Source organism: Ascaphus truei, chromosome 12 (assembly GCF_040206685.1).
Source record: "Ascaphus truei isolate aAscTru1 chromosome 12, aAscTru1.hap1, whole genome shotgun sequence".
NCBI classification, from domain to species: Eukaryota; Metazoa; Chordata; class Amphibia; order Anura; family Ascaphidae; genus Ascaphus; species Ascaphus truei.
In genome coordinates this window covers 25,915,542-25,941,957 of record NC_134494.1, presented here as the reverse complement: position 1 = coordinate 25,941,957, position 26,416 = coordinate 25,915,542, and the positions used below count along the sequence as shown (strand labels likewise).

Sequence of the window (26,416 nt, the reverse complement as noted above, 5' to 3'; positions counted from 1 at the left end):
CCACCTGTTTGGGTGCACTACACGGTATATTCTAACGGAAACATCTGTATTTTTTTTAAATGGCTTCCCCAACTTTTTTTTTGCTAGACTTATATTACATTTTAGAATATCCAAACATTACGTTTTTTTATACCCAACATTGCGGTGAAGGGATCTGACAGTTCAGATTATTATACTAAGCGCGGGCGCTCGGCAATGAAAGATACCTGTCTCCCTATGACACTGCATCCACTGCAGACGCGCACACGGCAGACAACGTTGGCACAGCAGCTTGGTGGAAATACAAAGAAATGTGAATTTTCGAGCGGCTGCCATGCCACGCGACACTGGGTGCCAATCACAGGGAGGCCTACAATTGTGATGTCATGGCCACGCCTCCTAGGCACGCGCGTCATAGCTTTGCCTGTAAACACACAACACGTGCCACACGCACGCGCCGCGCTTACCATACTACATGCCTTATAGATTAAAAACAAAAATATACAGGTATTTTATTGTTCTTAACTGCTAATTTTACTCTGCCAGCATATCCAGCAGCACAATAAGATAGAGCTGTGAAAACCAATAAGAATAATATTATAACATGAACATGCATTGGTACAATAGGCCCTTAGGAGCGTAACATCTAAAATAGACACAAATGTAGACAGTAGAAGTGTTTACTATATCCCTACTTAGATGTGCTTCACATAGGAGTATGTTAATTGCCTTGATGTGTTCCTTAAGCACAATTATCATTTGCCCCTTCAGTATACAGTAGGAGTACGCTGCATTCAAATGCATTGCTAAACCTTGTGGCATTGAATGAGTTACAGTGGAAATTACCCCGATGCTAACCTGGCTTTTAATATTAAAACCCAGCTTTTGCCAGCACTGATTGTTGGGGGAAGTCCAAGCTGCCTCTTGAGAATGGAGAAGAAAAGATTTGTGTGAGAATTTATTTATAAACAGATGAAAGAGCTTAAATTGTTAACTGCCAAAAAAAAAAAAAAAGAGAGAGGTTTCGTAAACGCACGAAAGAAGGAAATTGTGTGGTGCTTTGATTCACGGAGTTATCCAGTAATTATTAGTTTGATATGGAATACAGTACGTTTCATTGTTCACCGCAGGCCAGGACAAAAAAAGATAGATGTGTATTCTTTAATTGTTTTCCCAAGCAACTTGTATTGGGCTGCGTTTGAAACAAAGTGATCCTCTTAGTGAATCTACATCTACTTCTGGATGGGGAAAACCAACAATTGCCTTAATCATAAGCTGTATCTCCAAGATATGGAAGCAAACTAGTGTTGTAAATGACAAATCTGCACTTTTGCGTACGTTCACAGCCGTGTCGTGTTTGAATGTTGGCTTATCCACGTCTAGAGGCGGGTGTGTCGCAATGCTTTGGACAATGTGCTTGTACCATGAATTGCTGCTTGAAATGTATACTCAATGCAATGAAGTGAAAGCATTCACCTACAGTAAGAAGCAAAATGTGACGCACGGAGTGCTCATTTGCATTTCATTACCCAGAATCCATGGCTGCAGTGGAAGCACTGTATGCTAAGAGGCAGTGGGGAAAGGCAGGGTTTCCGATCAGTCTGAGACGTGTGAAGGCGCTCACAAGTGTTTTTTTTTATTTGCTGTACACCTAAGAAACACACAGTTTTATCATGTTTTTCATAATTAATAGGTTTGTCAACTTTATGCCTTTATGCTTTAAGCCCTCTGAACGGCTAGCTAAGCCAGAGTATGCTGTACATCTTCTTCCTAGAAATGAAACAAACCTGTTTATATTCCAATTACACAAAAATCTCGGATTTGTTATAAACTGCGAAAATTCAGGCGCCTATGGACTATGGACTACAATTTTATTTTGCAAATTGTGTGCATCAAACTTTCAGTGCTAAAAGTAATACAATCGTATGTATAAAGACTTCATATCGCAATATTTGTTTGAAATCATTTTTTGACACGTCCCTCATGTTGAATACCAGCTTGATACAATGTCAATTCATACAGAATTATACGTATTTTTTTTTTATTTGTAACTTGTATTGGTAAATATCAATAATTGGTCAAATATATATATAATAGCCATGCAGTGAAAATAATAAAAAAAAATCTATGCTGCGTCAAGTACATTTTTGGATTGATACATATCAACTTCATTCTAAACGCTATTAAAGAGGTAATTCAAGCTTCTTTTTTTTATATATATATAACATAGGATTGAAGCAGGGGGTCTCCGCAGCTGAACCCCATTAATTTCAGCTCTGGGGACCCCCTGCTTACCTCCGTATTGGCTGCCGGTAGCAGCTCGGCTAGCAGGGTTCATGTAATGTCGGGGTTTCAATGCTCCCGCACCCTTTGGGCCAATAAAAAGTAGTGACATCAGGGTTGGCTTCCTATTGGACGCGGGAGCTCCGTGCCCAGGTTCCTTGGACCCATGCTGGCCCAGAAACTGGACTTGTTCATTTATTTTTTTCTCACCTTTTTTAAGAGTATGTTTAATGCCTTTAACCATTGACGCGGAAGCTTTAAACTTTTGCCGAGATACCAGCACCCTTTTTGGAGGTCTGTATCTCGGGAAGCAGGTGTTCCCCAGAGCTATAATTAATGGGGTACAGCTCAGGAGACCCCCTGCTTCAATCCTACGTTGAACAAAAAAATAATAAAAATAAAAATGCATGAAATTGCTCCTTTTGAGCTTACACCAAGTTGAACTTGACAGACAATTTTGATACACTTTTAATTGATTTTGTTGCGCATATAAATATTCTTTTTATTTGTACATGCCACTTGCATCTATACGCCAAGCGCAGTCCATTTCTGTGCGCCAAAACAAAGGAAAAATATATATTTTTGCCTTAGATGTAGACATTTGAGCTTGGCACAAAAGTGCAATTACAATTAAGTTGGACATGCACCAATTTTGCACACAAGGCCGCTTGTGACGCTTAGTACATAGACACACCCATGTCTTTCTACCTCCACAGTCTCATGACTGCCCTATTAAAGCTTTTGTACAATCATACATTTGGAAGAATGTGTGGTTCCAATATCAGTATGGACCTGTTGAACCACATGGGACATTCAATTGCTCTCACTCTTTGAAGAGAGGCTAGTTGGTAATTTAGTATAATGAAATGCATAGTAAGTAAATTCCTAAACCCACCAGTGGTGTAAAAATCCTGAAACACCATGTCGTGGAATTTTTTTTTCTTTTTAAGTAAACCAAAAATGTTGTTGAACTTAAGTAGAAAAGACCTCGGTGCATATTGACTTTGACCTCCTTCCCTTTAGGGAGTATTTAAGAGACGTGTGCCTCCCAGTGGCTAGTAAAGAATCAGCCAGGTCTTATCTGACCCCGTCGTTGAAGGTTAAGTAGGGCAGACAGTCTTCTCCTATGGGATTCCTTTCCTCTGTCTGTCATTCCATACAAGTCAATCAGTTCTTTAGAGCTGACTAGAGGTCTTCACTTTTTCCTTGCCACAATTCCCAGGGACATTGTCACAAGTAGCAACCTCCGTTAAATTCTTTAGCCCAACTTCCAGGCTTCCTCGTTTGTTTCTCATCGTCCTAGTACATAGTCGGTAATATCTGGATAAAAAAAAGGTGTGCTGCATTTCATTCCGAATCTATTACACTTTCCTAAGTTTACACACGTGGGTTTGTATGCAGAGCAGTAAATGGTATATATGTGCCAGTTTACAGCAATACATAGGGAAATAGTAACTTAACTAGAGCAACCCAGCATCAAACCTATGTCACTGTGCACCATTTCTAATGTCCCTATCTTATGTATAGTACCAAATATTAAGTTGTAAGCTTCTTGTACCAGTTTCTGTTGGAACCAGTTTATTGTCTATAGGGCAATGTACACTAACAATTCTATTGTGTGTATTTACAACACAAAGTATGCATGTATATCTAGTAGGCAGTACAATTTGAATCACTGCCGTTGTGAGTTTAAGGTCAAATATACAGTATACTGTAAAATGTAATGTTATACAGATAATGTGTTATGATTCAGTGACCGTGACATGCATGTATTCATAGCGTTGACTAAGAATTATGCAGTGTTTTCCAACTTTCCTAATACAATAATCGCATTTCTTGGTTAGTGGTTGGACTCTCAAAAGATTTATTGAAGAGAAGTTGCTATTTCTTGAGCTTAGATCCCCAAATCCAAGCCAGATGAGATCAATTTAACCGTGTCACATGAACAACATGCCAATGCAAAAGTAAACAGTCACTTATTCATTGTTAGGTCACTTCCAGTCTTCTTAACGACTCGCTGAAAGTACCTGGTATTGCTCAGGAATTGTAGGAATCCCCAAAATACTGAGAATTATAAATGGATGATTACATTTTTTTCTTAATGAAAAAAAAAGTATGTTTTTTTTTATTCTAATGCTGTTGGGTAAACTATATTTTGTTCCAGTTCCCACTCTGGAGCATCCAACATAAAGTTGACCGCGTGCAAAACATGAATTTTCGAAATTCCGTCCAGCTACTTACAATCCTGCTGAATTTGGTTAAAATCTGTGCAGTTTTGAAAGGTTCAGTCTGCCATCTTGGTTAAAGATGGCATCCAATTGTATCCAAACATAGACCAAAACCTGCTTCTTGATCCCAGCAACCATCATGCAAAATGTTGTTACTATAAGTTAAGAGGTGTACAAATGCACCGCGAACAGACAAACAACTTTAGAAAATATATATAGTACATTAACAATAATTAGCATTTGTACCGCCCTCTGCATCAACTCTGCCTTGCTGTTATTGTTCATAAGTAGGTGCCATTGTTTCTAAAAACAAATTGAACAGTGTTTAACATTGGTTATTGTTATCCTCTGTTTGTAAAATCGTTTAGATTAGAAATTGTTCCAGGGTTTGTCACAGAAAAGGCCAGGAACTGGTGTTTTAATGCTGTCTTCTACAATGTTTGCGTTTTGGTTAACACTATGACTCACCCTCCATGACCTGTCCATCTCCCCACGCTTGGAAGAAAATACTGTAAATACACAATGCTTCTTTTGGGAAACCAGGCCACAGCTTTAATATACTTTATCAACAACCAGATGACCTTGCCATGCTGCCCGTATAACCTTGAGCCCACAACATTTCTGCAGCTCGTGATCCTCGTTGCTGCTGGAGCTCCAGACCTGCAGATGCATTATTGATAGTGGGGAATACTCCAATCCGAAATAGTCCCGAAGGGCTGGGACTCCCAGTATACCAGCTGCTACAATTGAAGTCGCCCCAGCCTGGCAAGCAACTTTGCCAAGCTATGACAAATGACTCACGCCAACAAAATTACATGAATTATTAGTTTCACAACCCACAATTTTTTTTAGTGATTTGTTACATTTTTATATTCATATGCATGTATTTTTTTGTGCAAAAGAGAACGAACAGAGGAAGGGAATGCTTCACTGTAAGAACACGCGGCAAAAGGCCTTCTCCATGTACCCATCCTCATATAAGGTGTTGCCTTCTTTGTGAACTGGTGATGGGAGGGCAGGGCTGTCTGGTCCTGCTGCACCAGCATTGCTACAGGTGCTTTCTTTCTAGCATAGTGTCTCTATTTTTTCCATCTCATTTAAAACAGCAATACTACATTCCCCTTTTTTATTATTATTATTATTATTATTTGTATATGTAAAGCATGTGACAATGTATAATTCTACATTCTTACCTAAGCTGGTAATCGTTTGGTGCCCCTGTTATCAATCTGTCAAAATCCTGATTGTGTGCCTAACTAAATGGCCGCCTTTCAGTTTCACTCAATCCTTCAGTCAGTGTAACTCAGCAGCTACAATGTATCATTATATTATTAAGGTAATATTATCTATTGTTACATTTTGCAGCTCAAACTGCTGGGAATATTAGCAACAAATTATCACAAACAGGAAAGTGTTGCAAAGATCTTGCACTGCTGGGGAGGTGGGATAAATCCTGCTATAGAAATAAAAGGATGCTTTAAAACTCATTAAAAATCATATTGAGTTAAAAAAAACAAAAAAAAACAGTCACTATTATCTAATACTACACAACTGATTTATTTAAAAAAAAAAAAAAAGGAAATACCATATAAGATTTCACGTTTTGCTGCTTTTAATATCATTGCTCCCATCTTTATGATGAACGGAAATTTGTGAATAAGCTGCCGTGCATTTTATATTGCTTTAAATCACTTTCATGAATCAAAATTAAATTATTGCCATCCTCATACTGGGGTTGTTGTACAGCTGAAGAAATAGTCTCTGCTCCATAAGAAATAGAGATGTCCCAATAAGTCTCCACCTTTACCCACCGCTGGGGGGGGGGGATGGGGGGGAAGCGCTTTATCTACTTGATAAATCAAATAGTTTCAGTGACTAATTTGATTAAACCGGCAGGGATACATTGTTTTTTTTTTTTTTTTTTTTAACCTTGCTCAAATTTGAGAGACTGCAAGCGCAGTAGTTTTCCTGGGAAGAACCCAGTTCCCGTACATAGAATCATAATCTATAACTTGGGCCACATTGTGCTTTTGAAAATGCCAAGAAGAATGGAACTAAATACCTTCTGACTCCCCGAGTGCCATTCCCCCCCCCCCCCCCCAGTGTTTCCTTTTACATTTGATAACACAGCCCTGCATAGCATAATGTGCCCAGTGCTGTGCTGTATACCCTTTCTGTTAAGGGCTGCACTCAAGGTAAAGTGAAAAAAGAAGAAAAAGTGCGCATCTAGTGTAATAAAGTGACGTGATGAGTAATAATATAAATTACGTGACCTTGAACAGAGCGTCTGCAGCTGCGATGGAGGGGGGGCTCAGGGACCCCCTACCACTAGCAGATAAAAACAGAAAAGACACAGTGCAAAACGCTCATAGTGTGATAAAAGTTATATTGACATAAAATATAATAAGGTGAGTATTGTGCGTACATCAATAAGGTAATAACAAGCAGTTTCGGGATAATGTTACCCAAGCGCCACAGGAAACCGGAACAGATGTCCTCGCATGGATATGGACACTGGTGCCTCTGGTACAGGGTCCTGTTAGGGTAGGTAGGAAGCCTTTGAAAGTTCTACTCCCAAAACACGGGTAAACCGTGTGTTGCTGTCCCATACAGTGCTGTAGCAAAGCGGAGCTCCACGCCAGCTGGATTCTCTCTCTCCCCTCCGTGCAAGCACTTCCGGGTTGGTGACGTCACCGCGGGGAAAATCGCCGATTTTGGCGCGGTTCTCGCTGGTTCAGCTCGCGTGATGGGGTAGTAGTTAAAGATAAGACTCTTGACAGCTTTTCCAACGCGTTTCGAAACCGTGGGTTTCTTCATCAGGGAATTCCCAGGAATTCCCAGGGATTCCCTGATGAAGAAACCCACGGGTTTCGAAACGCGTTGGAAAAGCTGTCAAGAGTCTTATCTTTAACTACTACCCCATCACGCGAGCTGACCCAGTGAGAACGGCGCCAAAATCGGCGATTTTCCCCGCGGTGACGTCACCAACCCGGAAGTGCTTGCACGGAGGGGAGAGAGAGAGAGAATCCAGCTGGCGTGGAGCTCTGCTTTGCTACAGCACTGTATGGGACAGCAACACACGGTTTACCCGTGTTTTGGGAGTAGAACTTTCAAAGGCTTCCTACCTACCCTAACAGGACCCTGTACCAGAGGCACCAGTGTCCATATCCATGCGAGGACATCTGTTCCGGTTTCCTGTGGAGCTTGGGTAACATTATCCCGAAACTGCTTGTTATACACCTTATTGATGTACGCACAATACTAGCCTTATTATATTTTATGTCAATATAACTTTTATCACACTATGAGCGTTTTGCGCTGTGTCTTTTCTGTTTTTATCTACTCAAGGTAAAGGTAAGGAATTTAGCGTTTTTTGTTTTAAAAGATGCAGCAGTTGCTTAGCTTTACGGAAATCTCATTCCCTAAGCGGCCGATCGTTCCGTTCTCCCGCGATCGAGCGGCAAAGATCCCGCTCCCCCGGGATCACAATATGGCCGCCTGTTTCAAAAGAGGAAGTGCTGTGCCTTTGTAAATAGTTGCTATAGCAACCCAAAGAAGCGTGATACATTAAAATGCATTAAAAAGGACATGAGTGATGGGGCAGGATTAAATAAATGCAGTAAGAAGTTCCTTATATAACCCAGCTGGTTTAAATATATATATATAAAAATACACTTATTGGATTGTGACTATTGCTCCTGATTTAAACATTTTTTTTAGGAGATTAATACTGTAGAAAAATGTTCCATTTAATTTGATAATGACTTGAAATCAGGCTGGAAATGGAAATGTTAAGGCATTTATTGGGAGCTGGTGAATACAGGCCCTTTTTTTTCTGCTTGTTAATTGTGACTTCAGATTTAACAAGCAAGTCTACAATATCCGTTCATGGACAGCTGTTTAAAGCAATGTCACAGAATGACACAGCATCTTGGAACAAGACACGGGTGCTCATGTACTCAACTAAGGCACATAATGCAATATGTTAAGCAATCACGTGCTGAAGTGAGCCACAGCGATGCCTTAAATGGTCTGTTTATTTTCCATGTACGGAATCCAGCTCATGATAACACTTGGTTGACTAAAAATGTTTATTTGCCAGACTGCATGATCTTCGGGCCACATCCTTCATTCCATTAGCAGTGATATATTTGTTGCCAGACAGGGCTGTACCCTATAGCGCTACACTTGTGGAATCGGACAATTAACCCTTTCAACGTTGGGTGGCGTTACAGTGCATTTCTGAGTGTTCCTTCGTATTCGAAGAGTTAAAGCAGCAATACCCTCTACTTAAAGCAGCAATACCCTCTACTTAAAGCAGCAATACCCTCTACTTAAAGCAGCAATACGGGTTTCACTTTTTAACACTTTTTTTTTTTTACAAATGTTTTACTGTAGGATTGAAGCAGGGCATCTTCGGAGCTGAACTGTGTTGATTTGAGCCGTAGGGAGCCCCTGCTTCCAGACATATACCTAAATGTCCCATGTCACACGGCAAAGTAAGAAGCTGTGACGTCTACAGGTGCTACTTCCTATTGGCCTGCGTGACCTGGACATTTAAACTGAAAAGAGATACCGGCACCCCCTACGGGAGGTATGTTTCTCTGGAAGCAGGGGGCTCCAGGGCTGAAATTAACACAGTTCAGCTGTGGAGACCCCCTGCGGCAATCCTGTAATCAAAAAAATGAATCCCATATTGCTGCTTTAACCCACCCACCCCCATGTTTGTTTTTCAGAATGGAAACTAGGGGGAGCGGAACCACGTCCTCAAGAGACTTACCAGTGAAGTTACCGTTATCTCATTATGGTTTCTACAGGGGGTTTAAATGGCCGTCCAATAGGAAGCTGCAACAGATGATGTTGGGGCTTCCTATTGGCCCACATGATGTGGGAGATTTGAACTGCCATTTTTGTTTTCCCTAGAGGGGCAGAGACGCCGGTAAATTCAGCTGTTAGAATCTTGGTAACCGGGGGCGGGGTTCCCGAAACGTAAATTAAGGAGGTTCAGCTCGGGAAGACCTCCTGGTCTCTCTTCTGTAAAAAAAAAAATATATATATATATATATATATATACATACAGTAATATTTACAGTTGCTTTATATATATATATATATATATATATATATATATATATATATATATATATATATATATATATACACATGTAGAGGTATCAGTACCGTGTTAGCCGAGCTTCAATAATCAAAAAATAAATAGATGATACCGTTCTGTGGCTAACGAAATGCTTTTATTTGTGCGAGCTTTCGAGATACACTGATCTCTTCTTCCGGCGATGTTACAATGAATGAAGCAAAAGGTATACTTAAAAACAGTGTCTCTTGGAATGTTATCTGTGCTTGTCCTTCCGACCGGTGTGTATGAGATTTATGGCTAGAGGTGTTAAATGGTTCCTGAAAGTAAGTGATGTAAGAGTGTGTGTGTGTATATATCTGTGTGAATATAAATGAATGGAGAGCCCACAGTGTAGACAGTGCTTTACAAAAGGGGTGTGTGGAGTGGGAGTTAATATAAATGGTGTGGGTAGGTGTGGAAATCTGAACACATATATATAATCAAAAAAGAAAAAATAAATAAACTATACCGTTCTGTGGCTAACGAAATGCTTTTATTTGTGCGAGCTTTCGAGATACACTGATCGCACAAATAAAAGCATTTCGTTAGCCACAGAACGGTATTGTTTATTTATTTTTTGATTATTGAAGATTTGCTAACACGGTACTGATACCTCTACATATATATATATATATATATATATATATATATATATATATATATATATATATATATATATATATATATCATTTCCCAGTATCCCTTGCTGCAGTGGAAGTGCTGGGTGATAATGGTGAAAGGCGGGGTTGCAGACATGTCTAAGACATGCAAATGAGCATACAGTAATATTTCCATTTGCTATATGCTTTGCTGTGGAGGGTTTTTGTCACTTTTTTTACCCACCATAACTTAACTAAGTATGTAACCTATCCATGCTTCATTTTTGCATAGCCAGTATAACCAACCCCACACTGATGAGACCCATTAAGGTCGAAACGGCTGTCTGTGGGTGGGTTTACTGGCTATGCATCTTAACCCTGGCTGTGCTCAAAGCTGTGACCATGCTGCAAGCTTAAGCCTATAGGGAACCATGTTAATGGTTTTAAAGCAAAAGGTGGCACTGTGTTCTTATTTGCATGTCATTTCCCAGAATCCCTTGCTGCAGTGGAAGTGCTGTGTGCTGGGTGATAATGGTGAAAGGCGGGGTTGCAGACCTGTCTTAAGACATGCAAATGAGCATACAGTAATATTTCCATTTGATATATATGAAAAATAACTACATTAATCAAGCAGGGGCGATTGCTGCTTTAAGAGAGTCGGTATTGTGAATTCTGCGGCTTGGGAATATTTTGGATCAAGAGATTGTTCCTTTCATTGGCGCTTCAAATAAAAATGCTCACTTCTGCAGGAATCTCAAATCGCTGGAATTCTCATACAAACCAGACATGAATTTGTCTCTCTCGAGATCGGGAATGTTTGGCATGATCATTTCTCTCCCTAGATAATCCTCCCTCAGTGAATTTTGCCTTTACCGTTTTGACTGTTTGTTGTGATTTCTTCTACAAAACAAACTCTATGGAAAGCAGATGAGAAGTCTTATGAAATTATAAAAACAGAATGCATAACTTGGCAATGTAGTGCAGGCAGCTTCAGCACTGAAGGAGTTAACACCCGTCTGTTTCATAACAAGTGTTCATAATATTCCAAGTATATGAATGTGCATTTGGGGTTGTGATAAATTCCTTGAGATAGTATGGATTTGAGCTACTGTATGTGTATAATTAATACATGCAATATGTATATATTTTAACTTTGTATATTTAGTAAGTATTCAATACGTTCCTCAGCTGCTGTGATTAGCTGAAAGCTTGCAAAAGGAGAATGGAAGCAAGCAAAAGATAATGAAACCGTGATCTCGAGTGTATGCAGTGCTATACATGGTATTTTACAGGCCGGCGAGCCCCTGCCACAAACCACTCGCGAGGTCATGTTGGTGCATAAGGAAATGCAATGTCATTAACGGGACTTGCCCGGGCTAACAAGGAGGGTGCATTTGGGTTTCAAATGGTCTCCAACTTGCCCTCCCCTTATCATGGGGGTGAGAGTGCTGTTGCTGTGGAGCTTTTTGTTTGGTCCAGCTCCTGTAATATAGTATCATTATTTAGTTACCTAGTTTGGTTACTTAAAGCAGCAAAACTTGAAATCTTATGGGGGTGGGGGTGGTTGTGTTTTTTTTAAATAAATCTGTTGTGTTGTATTTGATAATAGTTGCTACATTTTTATTTTTATTCAACTCTTAAAGAGGCAGTCCAAACAGCTTTAAAAAAAAAAATCTTTTTTTGTTTCAATATATTCAGCCTTTGATTTAGCTTGATTGAAAACTAATTTCCTAAACTGCCGATAGATTCATTCTCCAGTGATCGATCCGCTCGATCAGCAAAGATCCTGCTTCCCAGGGATTCACTAAATAACTGCCTTTCAGTTACAAATCAATCCTTCAGTCAGTGTAACTCACAAGCTACAATGTATTCTTATATTACTACGGTAACATTATTGATACAGTTTGCAGCTCAAATGGCTGGGAACATTGACAACAAATGATCACAAACAGGAAAGTGTTGCTTTGGCTTTTTGAATATCAATATCCATCCTCATACATTCTGGGAACGTAAAGTGAAAAACATGAGCATTCGCTCTTGTTAGCTAAGCCAGTGCAGAACATACAGTAGATCCCCGCATACAGTAGGGTGACTTCTATCACACATTCTAACTGCAGCTGTGCCATCTCAGCAGCAAGGAAGAGCCATGTAGCCCCATCGCAAAGAGTAGTGACACAGAGAATTGAGGCAATTGTGATAATGGAGAAACTCCCTTCCTTCCGAAAACATACAGGTAAGAGGTTCAACAAGACGTGGAAACCTTGGGTGGGTAGTTAAGACTAAGGCTGACATTATAGTGTGCGCGATGGCGCTTGTGCGACGTGAACTACAGTCCGATTCACCACGAGGCCACCCATAGTGCGTGCGACCGCGCTAGCGATGCAGAGCGACCGCACGGCAGTTTTTTTTTTTTTTAAAAGAGAAAACTATTTTGTCTTTTCGCGCGGCGGCCGCGTCACGTGATGGGTTCAGCCATTGAGGGAGAACCAGCCTGGTGACGCGTCCGCCACGCCTCCCCAATCGCTGGAAGCGGAGTTCACCCAAACCTCGGGCGAGAGGCACACACAACGCCATACGCGCGCACGCCCCCACTCTAATCTCAGCCTAAGAGAAGTCCTTCTGTTGAGTGCATAAGGGTATACAAGAACCAGGGAAAGATTATGAAGGCCGACATTCTAGAGACACTCCGGTGAAATGTGTGATGTACACCAAGGTTCATTAGGATTATTAGGATTAAAAACTGGAAGCGGCTTTGCATGATGAGATTTGATAAAATGACTATGATTTAAGCCCTCTGAATGTAATGATGGTAATGTCACTCACTCCCCTCCTACCCCTTTTAAATCCTGTATCCCACACCCTTTCTCCCCCCCCCCCCTTCCCTATTTTTATTTGCTGTTAATATTGGAAAATGATTACTTTCCAAGCTCTATTTGCTATTACTAATTTGCTATTATGAGTTAGCTACAGTTCTATATTGACAAAAATGTGACCGAATTGCGTGCTGTGTAACCTTTGCTAAGGGCATGTGCTCATATTGCTTTTCATTCAGTATCTTAAATAGTATTTGGATTTTGGAGGGAAAACATATGTTTTCTTTATTTTCCTGTGTGAGCCTGAGCTGCAAACAATGCTGAATATGTTGATCCATGTTGTAATCCTAAAATGTTAGAAAAATGCGTAGGCTTTACAAATGCAAAGTTAATTAAAAACATTGTGCGTAAAAGTATGTGAGCCATAGGGAATCAACAGAGGCGTGACCAGTCAGACTTTAAAGGGGCAGTGACTCCTAGGACCAAAGTGAACCAATTCCAATGATACGTTTAAGGGGGTCTCTTCTTGGTAATTAATACATTTCTTTTACCCAAATCTGCCACCTACAGTATAAGTATTTTACATTTATTTTTTAAAGTTAGACTTGGGAGGAGTTGTTTTTTGTTTGTTTTTTTGTACAGCCAGAGTGCACACCTCCCCTTAACGTTATTGGCTCTGATACTGTAAGGACGGGGTGGGATAAAGGTGAAGAAAAGACTTAATGGACAAGCACTTCCCCATTCTGAGGTTCCCAAGATGATCAACTCGCCGACGGTGTGGGATTGAACCTTTAATAAAAGTCCAGTGTCCTAAAATTGTAAAAGCTTCAAAACCTATTATCCATCAAATCAAGATGAATTCATAAAGTGGGACAGTGTAATGGGGGAAAGGGCCCCACTGTAGGCCTGCATCCCGTATTTGTTGTAGTTCTTTGGAACTATATCAATATATAATGTTGTCATCTATACACAGTCATTGATGAGGGCAAGTCATTAAGTATTTTCATTACTTTATAAACACGCATCGTTTTGAATATCTATGCCTTGGAGGAATTTATGGTAGTATTGTTAGATATGTCATCAGTGACATTACATGTTAGAGTGTGGATAATATCAAACAAAAACATGTTGTTTTCTGATGTCAATGACTATGGGTGAGGAGCTCATCATTCCCTCTACACTTCCATAGCTGGGTGGTCTTTAAGTCTCTCTCCTGTTAGTAGATGCGGATTTTAAGCGCTGGTATGTTCTGTAGTCATCGGTTATCTCTTATGAATGATCATTTTAGGACATCTAAAATCCTTTCAGAGCAATGTTATGTCTATTATTAGTGCTATACTGGAAAGTACCTTCAAAGATGTATTAAATAACAGAACCGCATGCTAAAGTAGTTCAACATTTTTGGAAAGCACTGTGATTTACATAAGGCTTGGCCATTTGTTACACAGCAACTTACCTTGACCTGACCTTAATCAGTATGGTTGTGTTTACCACGTAGCCTAATGTCTAACTGGGTTAACGAGTTCAAGTAACTCAGTCTACTGCAATGTATAGGACATGTCTAACTATTTTGCTTTGTGGACTGCCTTTGTTGTACTCCAGCCAATTTCTCCACTAACTTTACTAATTTGTATAAACAGGATTGACTTCTGTTCCTGGATATTTATAACATAAAAAAAAACACCTACAGATAAAGTAGGGAAAACATCAGCAAGGGAGCCGTGTTTCAGATCATCTTTAACCATTTGGACGCGAGCCATATCCTAATTATTGTGCATGGTCTTATATACTTTGGGAAATTAAACTGAATCGTCTACAATCTGGTGATGTTCTGAGACAGCAGGGCGCTAACACCAATAAACATTGACCGTGGTTTCATTCACTTAGAAACCTTTGATTTTATAATAGGTATGTGGCAACAGTCTAAAAAATACTGTTTCTGATGCTGAAAATGTGGTTTATATGTAGTTATCTAGTTTTAGACTTAAAACGTCTAAAAAGAAGTATCATTTTGTCTATTAAAAGAGATTGCAACATGCAGTGAACTGACTGCAGAGATCAGGAAGATTTCTGCTACAGGCACAATACGTGTTGCCATAGATAGATCAAATCTATCATCTTGGAGACCTTTGTAGTGTTTAACAGAATATTAAAATAGCCTCTGGTTGTATCATCCATCACGCCGGCTATGTCCATCATAACTTTTATTATTTTCCTTCAATCTTTCACTTTCAGAATTGACCTTGCTGAATATTTATAATGACACCAAGGTTACACACACACACACACAGTTTAAAAGATAAGATCTATAGAGGACAAGAAAATGGTTATGATTTAGGTTTCTTTGTGCTCATAAAAAGGCCATCTTTGGTCAAACTTCACTAAATAACTCAAGAAGTGAAATAAAACTATACTTACTCCAAGGTTACGGTTTTTTTTTTGGTACTGTTTCTCTAGGATTGACCTGCCCTCTGCTGGTGCTGTAAAGTTGTGTTTGCTTCTGTCAGTTTGCCGAGTATGGTGACTTGCTTCTAAAGCAGCAAAACATGTTAAATATTAATGGTTTCTTTTTAAATAAACCAGTTCTGTAGTATTAGATAATACTTACTGTATGTTTTTAAATTATTATTCAACTCTTAATGCCATTTTCAATGAGTTTTAAAGCATCCTTTGATTTCTATAGCAGGTTAACCCACCTCCCCAGCAGTGCAAGATCTTAGCAATATTTTCCTGTTTGGGATAATTTGTTACCAAGATTCACAGCATTTTGAGCTGTTAACTGTAACAATAGATGATGTTACCTTAGTAATATAGTGACACATTGTAGCTGCTGAGTTACACTGACTGAAGCAGCCATTATGTTAGGCACACAATCAGGATTTTGACAGATTTATAGCAGTAGCACCAAACAATTGCCAGTTTAGGTAAGAATGTAGAATTATACATTGTCACATGCTTTACATACAGGTGCAGCAACGAGTATTCGAACACTTGCCTTGGAAAATCTTGGGCAATCTCCCAGTAATGCTGCAACATTTCTGTGACATTTCTGCAGACAGACTAATGGCCCATCGGAGTAACACAGCAGGGGTCCCTGGCAGTCCCATTGAAACTGACCAGGGATCCCTGCTGCGTTAATCCGATGGGCCATTAGTCTTTCTGCAGAAATGTCACAGAAATGTTGCAGCATTACTGGGGCCCCAGATTTTTCAAAGCAGCGTTCGGATACTGGTGGCTGCACCTGTATACGCATAAGAAAAAAGGGGGAAGGGGGCGGGAGAATGTAGTGTATTTTTAATGGAGAGAGAGCTATTCAACTTGCATGATTTATTCTGGGGGAAATTACGTTTTCTTTAGGTTGTGATACCTTTTACTTTCATTATTTAATAGATTATTTTGTATTAACCTTAAGGATTTCAATAAAAAAAATTGAACCTAATAAAATATTTCGGGGCCAATAGGAAGCTGTGACATCATCCCTTGCAGTTTCCTAATGGCCCACATGCCCGGGAGCTTTAAACCTGTGACGCTACTACCAGCACCCACTGCGGAGATAAGTATCTTGGGAAGCAGGGAGTCCAGGAAGCTGAAAGGAATGGGGTTCAGCTCTGGAGACCCTATGGGGAAAAAAAACTTTTTATAGGGGTGCATATGCTTTATTAAAATAGCTTTCAGGATTGCTATATAACCTATATACCTGCCAAAAAATCTAAAATATAGTTATTAGAACATACAGGGTGCTATATAAATGAAAACATACAGGATTACTTCATCAAGTTTATCCATTCAATAAAATAAAATGCAGAATAATTGCATTATTGTAACCTTGGTATTTGGGCACAAAATATCGTCGCCTAGTCTCACAGGATGCCTCTGGATGGTTGTTGGATGATGTCGCTCCACTTGTCCGAGACTAGCTTTCCTGGCTCCGATCGGTGCTGCAGTGTGTTGATGTCACTCCTATGCGGCTGGATGAAGGAATTCATTCACTCCCCAATACTTGGGAGTGAGAAGGGGGCCAGGGGAAGCCAGCCTTGGACAAGTGGAGCAGCAAGACCAGCAACCATCCGGAGGCGTTCTGTGACGCAAGGTTTCGATTTTATGTACTAGTTTTTACTGCAGAAGGTGGGGACAGCTCTCAGACGGGGAGGCATCAAGCACACCCATAGGACTGCATGGACTTATCCTATACTATTACTTATTGATTTCCAAGGTCTACTATTTTAATGCACTTTGGGGTCTCTCTATTTATGACTCCTTTCTTCCTGTTACGGAGTTGGACGTTCCTCAGCTACTTTTTTCTTCTCCCTCTACCACTTACCACTTACCCCCTCTATCCTATTCCCTCACAAACTATTAGACCTTTTGCTCTTATCCAAGGAACCACTCTTGCCCAAATCTTCAACCTCTCCCTAAACTCTGGCACTTTCCCGTCACCCTTTAAGAGATGTAGCACCTATTCTCAAAAACAGCACCCTTGACCTTACGTGCCTTACTAATTATGCTTTGTCTCCCTCCTGTCTTTTGCCTCCAAACTGCTAGAACGTCTCGTCTTCTCCCGCATGATCAACTTTTAGTTCCCATGCCCTCCTGGACCCTCTGCAATCTGGCTTTTGTACAGCTCACTCAACAGAGGCTGTCATCACTAAAGTAGCCAATGATCTCCATGAAGTAAAATCCCAAGGTCATTTTCCCTGCCTATTATCATACTTCACTTCTGTTCTGCTTTGAATATTGTTGGCCACTCTCTTCTCCTTCAGATTCTACAATCTCTTGGATCAGTAACAAAGCTCTATCCTGTTTCTTCTCATACCTCTCCCATCAATCCTTTTCTGTCTCTCTTGCCAACATGTCCCCCCCTCCCCCCCTGTTGATCTGTATGGTGTTATAATCTGTACTGGGCAGCCTCTCCTTTTTTGCTCTCTACATACCATCACTTGATGACTTCATCAACTTTGTATTTAGGTATCACCTTTACACAGATGATATGTAGATATATCTAGAGCATCTCTAACCTCGCACATGCAATCCAGTCCTAAGTCTCTGATTGCCTGTTGGTATACCCTTGTTCATGGAGCTCAACAGCCTAAATCTCAGTATTTATAGAACTGAACTCTTCAAATTTCCTACTAAACTTGGCCCAGTAGTCCCTTTCCCCATCACCATAAACAGAACCACCATCAACCACAGTGTTTCTCATTCAGGGTGCAAGAGATCCATGGTGTGCCGTGACCCTCTGCCAAGGTGCCATATTCTCAGAGGAAAAAAAAAAGCTCAGAGGAGTGTGTTAGGTGTGTGCTTGTGTAAAGGTGTGCGTGCGTGTATGAGTGAGGTCGGGATGAGGGAGGTCTGAAGAGCAGGGGTTCTTAGAGATTTCCAAAAAGTACTTGACAGGTGACCCAACTCAAAAAAGGTTGAGAACCACTGATCTGTCCTGTCACCAAAGCACATTGCCTAGGTGTAACTCCCTTTCCTTCTCCATTTACCTTCATGCTCTGGCTGGTCGCTTCTTGCTCCATAGCATTGCCAAGACCCACTCCTTTCTCTGCTAAAATTCTAACGCATACCCTTATCCTCCCGTCTGGATTGTTGTAACCCTCTTCTATTGTAACAGGCCTAACTGCCTCGCAACGTTCTCCTTTGTAATTCTGTAGTTAGAATAATTTCATTTTCTCCCAAAACAGTCTGCTCATCTTCTCCTTAAATCCCTCTCCTGGCTTCCAATCAAGTTCTGGATCACCTACAGTACAAAGTTCTCCTTCTTACCCTCAAGGCTCTCCACTCATCTGCTTCTCCCTACATATCAGCTTTGATTTTTTGTTATGTCCCTGCTTGTCTTCTGTGCTCTGCCCATAATGGTCTCCTTTACACCCCATCCACTTCTGCTCTAGTGTTGCCTTAAACCCTATTCCCTCACTGCCCCTTGCCTGTGGAACTCCCTCACATTCCGTATACGCCAAGCACCTTCTCTCCACACCTTAACACACCTTTTGAATGAAGCATTTTAATAGCCTGGACTCATGACTTCTTCCCCACTCTAACAGCTGCACTTACTATATGAACCATCAAAGCCAAGCACTGCCATCTACTGCATTTACTCTCTCACCTGCTGTCTCTAAGTCTCTTTACATACCACTGAGATTGTAAGCTCTCCGGGGCAGGGATTTCCTTTCCTACGGTCTGATTTTGTTTATTGCACTTATTGTATTATTATTCCCTGTATTGAATAGTCTCTTTTGTAAAGCACTGTGTGTACTGATGGTGCTATATAAATGAAAACATACAGGATTACTTCATCAAGAAAAATAGTTATGTGATCATGGGGAATAAATCCGTCTCATCATTTTCTGTTCACTTAAAACCATAGCCAGGGTTCATCTCAAATTTTAAAACGTTAACAGCCATCGCTTCATTTGAATGGTCTTAACAATCAATAATGTCATTACATTTACATTGAATAGACATTGACCAAAACGAAAAATAAAATACATTGAGGTCTCTAAGCCACCCGGCTATTTTGAACCTACTATCTTTATTTATAACATTGGCTTACTCGGTCAAGTGGGTTTTATGTCTTATCTGGGATATGATGTAACAAAAGATGAGATATTTATTTTATTATTTCAAATTGTACTAAAATGTAAATACAAGTTGATGTATGTTTATTAGTCATCTTAGAGTGCAAACCACTAGATCTTCTCTTTCTCTCTTGACCGTTGCATCATAATGTACGGACACATCGTTTCCCAACTGTTTTTTTCCAGCAGTTCTTGAAGATTAAGAAGAACTTAAAAAACGAGGGGAATACATTCCAGTTTTCAACGTTTACTCCAGTTATAGTATGAAATGTCGAAAGGCAAATATCTATCGTCTCAAGGGAACAATAAAATGCACAAATACAGGCAGGACGATAGATTTCATGAGTCTGCGGCCAATATTCAAGACTCTCCGTTCTGGTCTGTCCAGGAAGACTGAGCTCTGTGCAGAGCATTTGGAATTAAGATGTCTGATAAGTCATCACATCGGCCGGTGCTCACTGTTGGTTTTAAAGCGATAAAACGTGCGTTGCGCACACAATGCTTTTCCTAGTCGTACATGCCGAGTTGGAAAGGGGCAGAGTGGCGATTTAAGGTGTTGACTAAGTTGTAGGACTAGATTGCAAGATCTTTGAGCCGGGTAGTCTGTCCGTACTGGTCTGCATTGTGCAGCACTGCAATGTAATATTCACAGAGAGAGGATTTCAAGTTAACTTGTGTTAAAAGCAATTGGAGCAGCAGTGGCTCATAAGCAAAAAAAATTTCAATGGATGTGGCATTGCCTTCTGAGGAGCCATCTACCCTAACTAACCTCTTGGTTCCTGAGATATTCACTGGTGAACTTACTGGTATCACTTCCTGGTTTTTAAAGGGTCTCTAAATGGCCATCCAATCAATATTTTGCTGCCATTTTGTTTCCCTTAGAGGGAGATTTAAACCTGGTTACTTCACCTGTAAGTATGTCAGGAAACCAGGGGGGCTCCCCAGAGTTGAAAATAGCAGTGTTTGGGAACAGGGGACCACCCCCGGTCACATATTTTTAAGAAGAAAAAAAAGTATGGGGAACTGCTCCTCTGGCACACGCGACTATTCTGTCACTGATGATGGAAGGGCAGGCATCAACCCCCTTCCGTTCACCATCATCGCAGATCGCGCCGCAGCGCAGGACTTGATCTCCCCCAAGAAAACAAACCTTTTTAGGATGGACGTGGCAACTACATCATGGGGGCACCCAGTAGTAGCTAGTTCTCGGGACACATAAAGGGTTAAATATCAAAAAATGGGAGGCATGTAACCATTTCTTGGAACAAAGTTATAGAAAGTTCAAGAAGAGGACTGGCAAAAATCCCTGCTTCTTCTGAGCACCATTTTCCATAGGATAGTATCTGTACAGTACACAATGCAATCATGACTAATGCCAACTTTTCTCACCCTGGCTACTCTTGGATCCGTTCAGGGAAGCTTGGTAAATACCTAGCAGAGGTATTATGCACTTCTGAAATCGGTAATATTGCCATGTTCTTCATACTGCTGCTATAAAATGCATAGCATTTTCTTTAGCTGCAACAGTTAACATTGGACTATGTAGCACATTTTTCCACAATCTCCAAATCCTCAATCATGTAAATTGATGTCTTCCAGATTATAGTAATAAAATAGCATTTATATGACACAAAGCATTTGTCTTGTTCTATTGAATAAGCCACTGAGGCCAAAAATGTTATGCACTGTATTCAGAAAAATAATATATAGATTTTTTTTCCATTGCACAAATCGAATGACGTATATCTTAGCACATGAGCCTGTTCATTGCTGTCACACATTAAGGGTCTTAAATCAAACGTCTATCTCATTAGAGCTCATTTTGCTTGTGTGCTTTAGAACTTGGATAAAAGGTGATTTTATTCCACTTTAAACTTAGAATTAACAAAACAAGGTTTGAAAAGACAACCCACTACGGCAATCTAGAACAGTTTGTTTTAAAGACTGCGTGCTCATTTGCATGTAATTACCCAGAGTCCCTGGCTACAGTGGAAGCATTATATGTGTAACCCTGTTTCCCCCCACACAATCTCACATAGGGTCTCCCAGGGGAAATGCTACTATGGTTACATGGCTCTGTGTGGTGCATACCTGCTGGTAACAGGGGGCCCTGGGTGTCCCGCATGATGGTAAAAGGGAATAACAGGACAGGCTTCTGAGGTCTTGCCCAAATTCTACTCACAGGTGCAGCGCCTCCATCTTGTGCAGCCCCCAGCTGTATGGGGTGAAGTATTTGCAAAAGAACTCTCCTCCTCCTCCCAATATACTTCAGTCTCAGGCAGGAGGTATTTTATAAAAGCACAGGATACCTTATTTGATCTCCTTGATTCAGCAGCATTCTCAGATTACAGCAGTTGAAGGTCTCCACCCTCAGGATGTCCCTGAACACACTCCCAGCCAAGGGCACCAAGAGTGGTTCTTGCTCTTCCCCTATCCCCTTGGATAGGAGGCATGGTTAACCCACGCTCCCCGGAAGGAGGGCCTCAAGCCTGCCGAAGCCCTGACAGCTTGATACGGGTAACCTTGCCCCTCTCACCGTAGAGGCAGACACACTAAATCCGGAAGTGCAATGCATTAAGTACAGCTCCAGTAAGCACCACCCCTGTGTATCTAGTTGGACACAAGGCCTGATGACACTACCTTCACTGACTCACTGCACTGCATGTGTGGGGATAACCCATGATTGCTCCTGGCAACCTGCCCTTATCAGGTATTACAGCCAGGAGGAGAACAGACATAGCCCCAAAACTACCCAGGGCTACATATGCTAAGAGATAATGGGGAAAGGCAGGGTTGCGGACCATTCTGAGACATGTGACTGTGCTCACAAGTGATGTTACTAAAGACATTCACACTTGTGTATATTGAAAAAATAACGAATATTTGCCATCTCTGATACTTTTTCTTGAGGTTATGTTTGATGTTTCCTCAGATGTAATGTGGCTTTTTTTTATTTATTTTTATTGACAGGTGTAACAGCAAAGTCCACCTGGCATGGATATAGAACTAATAGACACATGTCATTTGTAGGTTTGTAAAAGTGTATAAATAATTTTCTTCTAAAATGTTGCTTTCCTTTTTTTTTTGACAGAAATTGTCCCCTGGAGTTAGTCAGTTTGTTTATACTTGTGTCCAAGACCATACAATATGGGCAAATCAACAGTTTTGGGAGACGACGTTTTACAATAATGTTCAAAATCAAGTGCGCTCCCTCTATCTGACAACAAAAGACGACAATCGAGGGACATCTTTGATGCATAAGGTAACAATCGATGTATCACTGCATACAAAACAGACATGATCTAATAGTGAATAGTTTCAATAGTCTGCTGCTTTTGTTCCGTTTGTCATTTGTTTTTACTGAATCTCAGCACTCACTACTACACGTATATAAATCTATATATTAATGTATACCGAGAGAGAGATTTCACTGGGGGCTGAAATGTTGACCATTTACAATATAAATGCTGTGGTGGGGGAGGGTTGTAGTGTTGGGGGGTTGTGTGTGTATTTAAATCATGATCCTATTAGTCATTAAAGGGAGATGTGAGTTTGATTAATTTTCTTTGCTGTCGGAAAAACTATGACTAAGACGCCCTCAAACCATGAAATAGATATTTTTACTGCAAACTGTATTGTTAGCGTGAAATATGTGAAAGAGTATCAGGTGAATATTGTCAAGTATTCTGAGTAGATACTGTAGGGCCGACGGTTATTCTAAAAGAGGCCTACACAACACGCGGCCCGCCTGCACTCATTGTGCGGCCCGCGGCGGCTTGCCCCCTCCTCTCCCGCCTGCGAGCTGCTCTCCCCCTCCTCGGCCACTCGCGAGCCGCTCTCTCCCTCCTCTGACGCCCGCGAGCCGCTCTCTCCCTCCTCTGACGCCCGCAACCCGCTCTCCCCCTCCTCTGACGCCCGCGAGCCGCTCTCCCCCTCCTCTGACGCCTGTGAGCCGCTCTCTCCCTCCTCTGACGCCCGCAACCCGCTCTCCCCCTCCTCTGACGCCCGCGAGCCGCTCTCCCCCTCCTCTGACGCCCGCGAGCTGCTCTCCCCCTCTCCCACCCGCGAGCCCGCTCTCCCCCTTCTCGAGCCTGCTCTCAGGACTGCACAAGTGTGCTAGTCCTGCCTGCTCTGCCGCCGTGAGGTGCGGGGGTGAAGGTGAGGTGTGGGAGGGGGAAGAAGGTGAGGTGCGGGGGGGGGGAAGAAGGTGAGTTGCGGGGGGGGGGGGGAAGAAGGTGAGTTGCGGGGGGGGTGAGGTGCAGGGGGGTGGGGTGCATGGGAGTGAGTGAGGTGCAGGGGGGGAGCTGAGGTGGAGGTGAGGTGCAGGGGGGGAGGTGAGGTGCAGGGGAGTGAGTGAGGTGCGGGGGGGAGGTGAGGTGCAGGGGTGGAGGTGAGGTGCAGGGGTGGAGGTGAGGTGCAGGGGGGGTGGTGAGGTGCAGGGGAGTGAGTGAGGTGCAGGGGAGTGAGTGAGGTGCAGGGGGGTGAGGTGCAGGGGAGTGAGTGAGGTGAGGTGCAGGGGGGAGCTGAGGTGCAGGGGGGGAGGTGAGGTGCAGGGGAGGGAGGTGAAGTGCAGGGGGGAGGTGAGTTGAAGGGGGGGAGGTGCCGGGGAGTGAGTGAGGTGAGGTGCGGGGGGAGGTGCAGGGGAAGGGGGGAGGTGCAGGGGAGTGAGAGGTGAGCTGCAGGGGTGGAGGTGAGGTGCAGGGGAGTGAGTGAGGTGCAGGGGAGTGAGTGAGTGAGGTGCAGGGGGGTGAGTGAGGTGGAGGGGGGAGGTGAGGTGCAGGGGAGTGAGTGAGGTGAGGTGCAGGGGGGGAGGTGAGGTGCAGGGGTGGAGGTGAGATGCAGGAGGGGGAGGTGAGGCGCAGGGGAGTGAGTGAGGTGAGGTGCAGGGGGGGTAAGGGAGGTGCAGGGAGGGGTGAGGTGCAGGGGGGAGGTGTAGTGGGGTGATGTGAGGTGCAGGGGAGTGATGTTATATGCAGGGGGGAGAGTGATGTGAGGTGCAGGGGGGTGGAATGTGTGTGGTCTGCAGGGGGGTATTGTGTGTTATGTGGAGGGGGAATATTGTGTATGGGTGAGTGGGAGAGATGGGGGTGTGAGATAGAGGGTGAGTCTCGCAAAGGTTGATGATGAGGGGGGCAGTGGGAGATATGAGGATGAGGGGTGCTGGGGGAGATATATGAAGATGAGTGCTGGGGGAGATTTGAGGATGATGAGGGGTGTTGGAGGAGATATGAGGATGATGGGGTGCTGGGGCAGATATATGAGGATGATGAGGGGTGCTGGGAGAGATTGATGAGGGGTGCTGGAGGAGATATGAGGATGATGGGGTGCTGGGGCAGATATATGAGGATGATGAGGGGTGCTGGGAGAGATTGATGAGGGGTGCTGGAGGAGATATGAGGATGATGGGGTGCTGCTGCAGATATATGAGGATGATGAGGGGTGCTGGGAGAGATTGATGAGGGGTGCTGGAGGAGATATGATGATGATGATGATGAATTTACCCGTGTGGCCCAAATCTGTTTTCCTTGGAGCAGTTCGGCCCTTCACGCTTTACAAGTTGTGCAGGCCTGTTCTAAAACAAACCAATGACAATCACCAACAAGACCCAGGTACATGCTGGGTAAATGCTGAAACATTTCGGTAACATTTCTGCAGAGACTAATTGCCCATCGGATTAACAGCGGGGGTCCCTGGCAGTCCCATTCAAACTGAATGGCACTGCCAGGGACCCCTGCTGTGTTAATCCGATGGGCCATTAGCCTCTGCAGAAATGTCACTGAAATGTGTCAGCATGTACCTGGCTAGTTTAAGGCAAGTTTTAGAATACTCGTTATCTCGTCTGTAAGTGCACAATCTTTGCTAAAGTTCGCAAACCAGGTGAACATTTTTCGCACAACTGGGCTCATTTGACCTAAAGTCGCATGAACCTGCAATTTGTGAGCATTTTCACAAGTGTGAACTTTTTTTTTTTTAAATGCCACAAACACGCAAATTTGACGACACCCACACATTATTGTACTTGAGGCAGGTTCCTCATTGCTATAACCAGGGCAAGGCGCAACAAATTTGTATGTTACCTTTTAACTGGCTCGGTTTTCAGAGAGCTCGACATCAGTCCTTGCATATTGCCATAAAACAGCATGATCCAGATGTTGAGTCTGCACAAACCATAAATGTAATCGCATGGAAAATTGGTAATCCTTAAAAATGATTTGACATTTTGCAGTTGCAGATACGGCATGTTATGTCACATCATTCACTGTCAATAAAGAACCGAAACAGTTTATATGAAAAGAACTGATTTCTAATGTGTTCTTGATGACTTAGCAATGAAAGTAATGTCCTGAACGGAGATAAAGCAGATTACATACGCTGATTCACTTGACCACCTTTTTGCAGAAAATATATAGGGCTGCAGCAGACGAATAGCAGTGTTACAGAAGTACGTTTAAACCAATTATTCAGAAATTGAGCATACAGTAATGTCGTTTTAAACCCAATTCCAATAAAAAGAAAAAAAACAATAGGACTTTTCTATAAAATGGCATTATCAACGATTTATCTGTGCTTGTTTTTTTACTTTTTGTTCAGAACATTTTACTTCAATAAAGATTTGCAGAACACTTACGGGTAGTGTTTTTTTTTTTTTTTTTTTTTTACAATAATTGGGGAAAGGGAAAGGGATAGGGGACCCTCGCATCAGCCTATGATGAAATGGAATAAACAACGGTGCAATAAGGAGAGAGAACAGGATAATTACTAGGAAACAAAGACATCCTCAGGGCAGCACTAGTTGTAAGTG

The 26,416-nt window shown here is 42.0% G+C and overlaps 1 protein-coding gene across 4 annotated transcripts in view; it reads left to right on the top strand.

The window, feature by feature from the left end:
* The window catches only part of SBF2 (SET binding factor 2), a 344,966-nt gene that overhangs the window by 263,071 nt on the left and 55,479 nt on the right, over window positions 1–26,416 (top strand). For all 4 annotated transcript variants that reach the window (XM_075567087.1, XM_075567085.1, XM_075567084.1 and 1 more), the window contains exon 18: window positions 22,706–22,876. In XM_075567087.1, coding sequence (XP_075423202.1) covers window positions 22,706–22,876 — 171 coding nt within the window. The remainder of the gene's footprint in view (window positions 1–22,705; window positions 22,877–26,416) is intronic.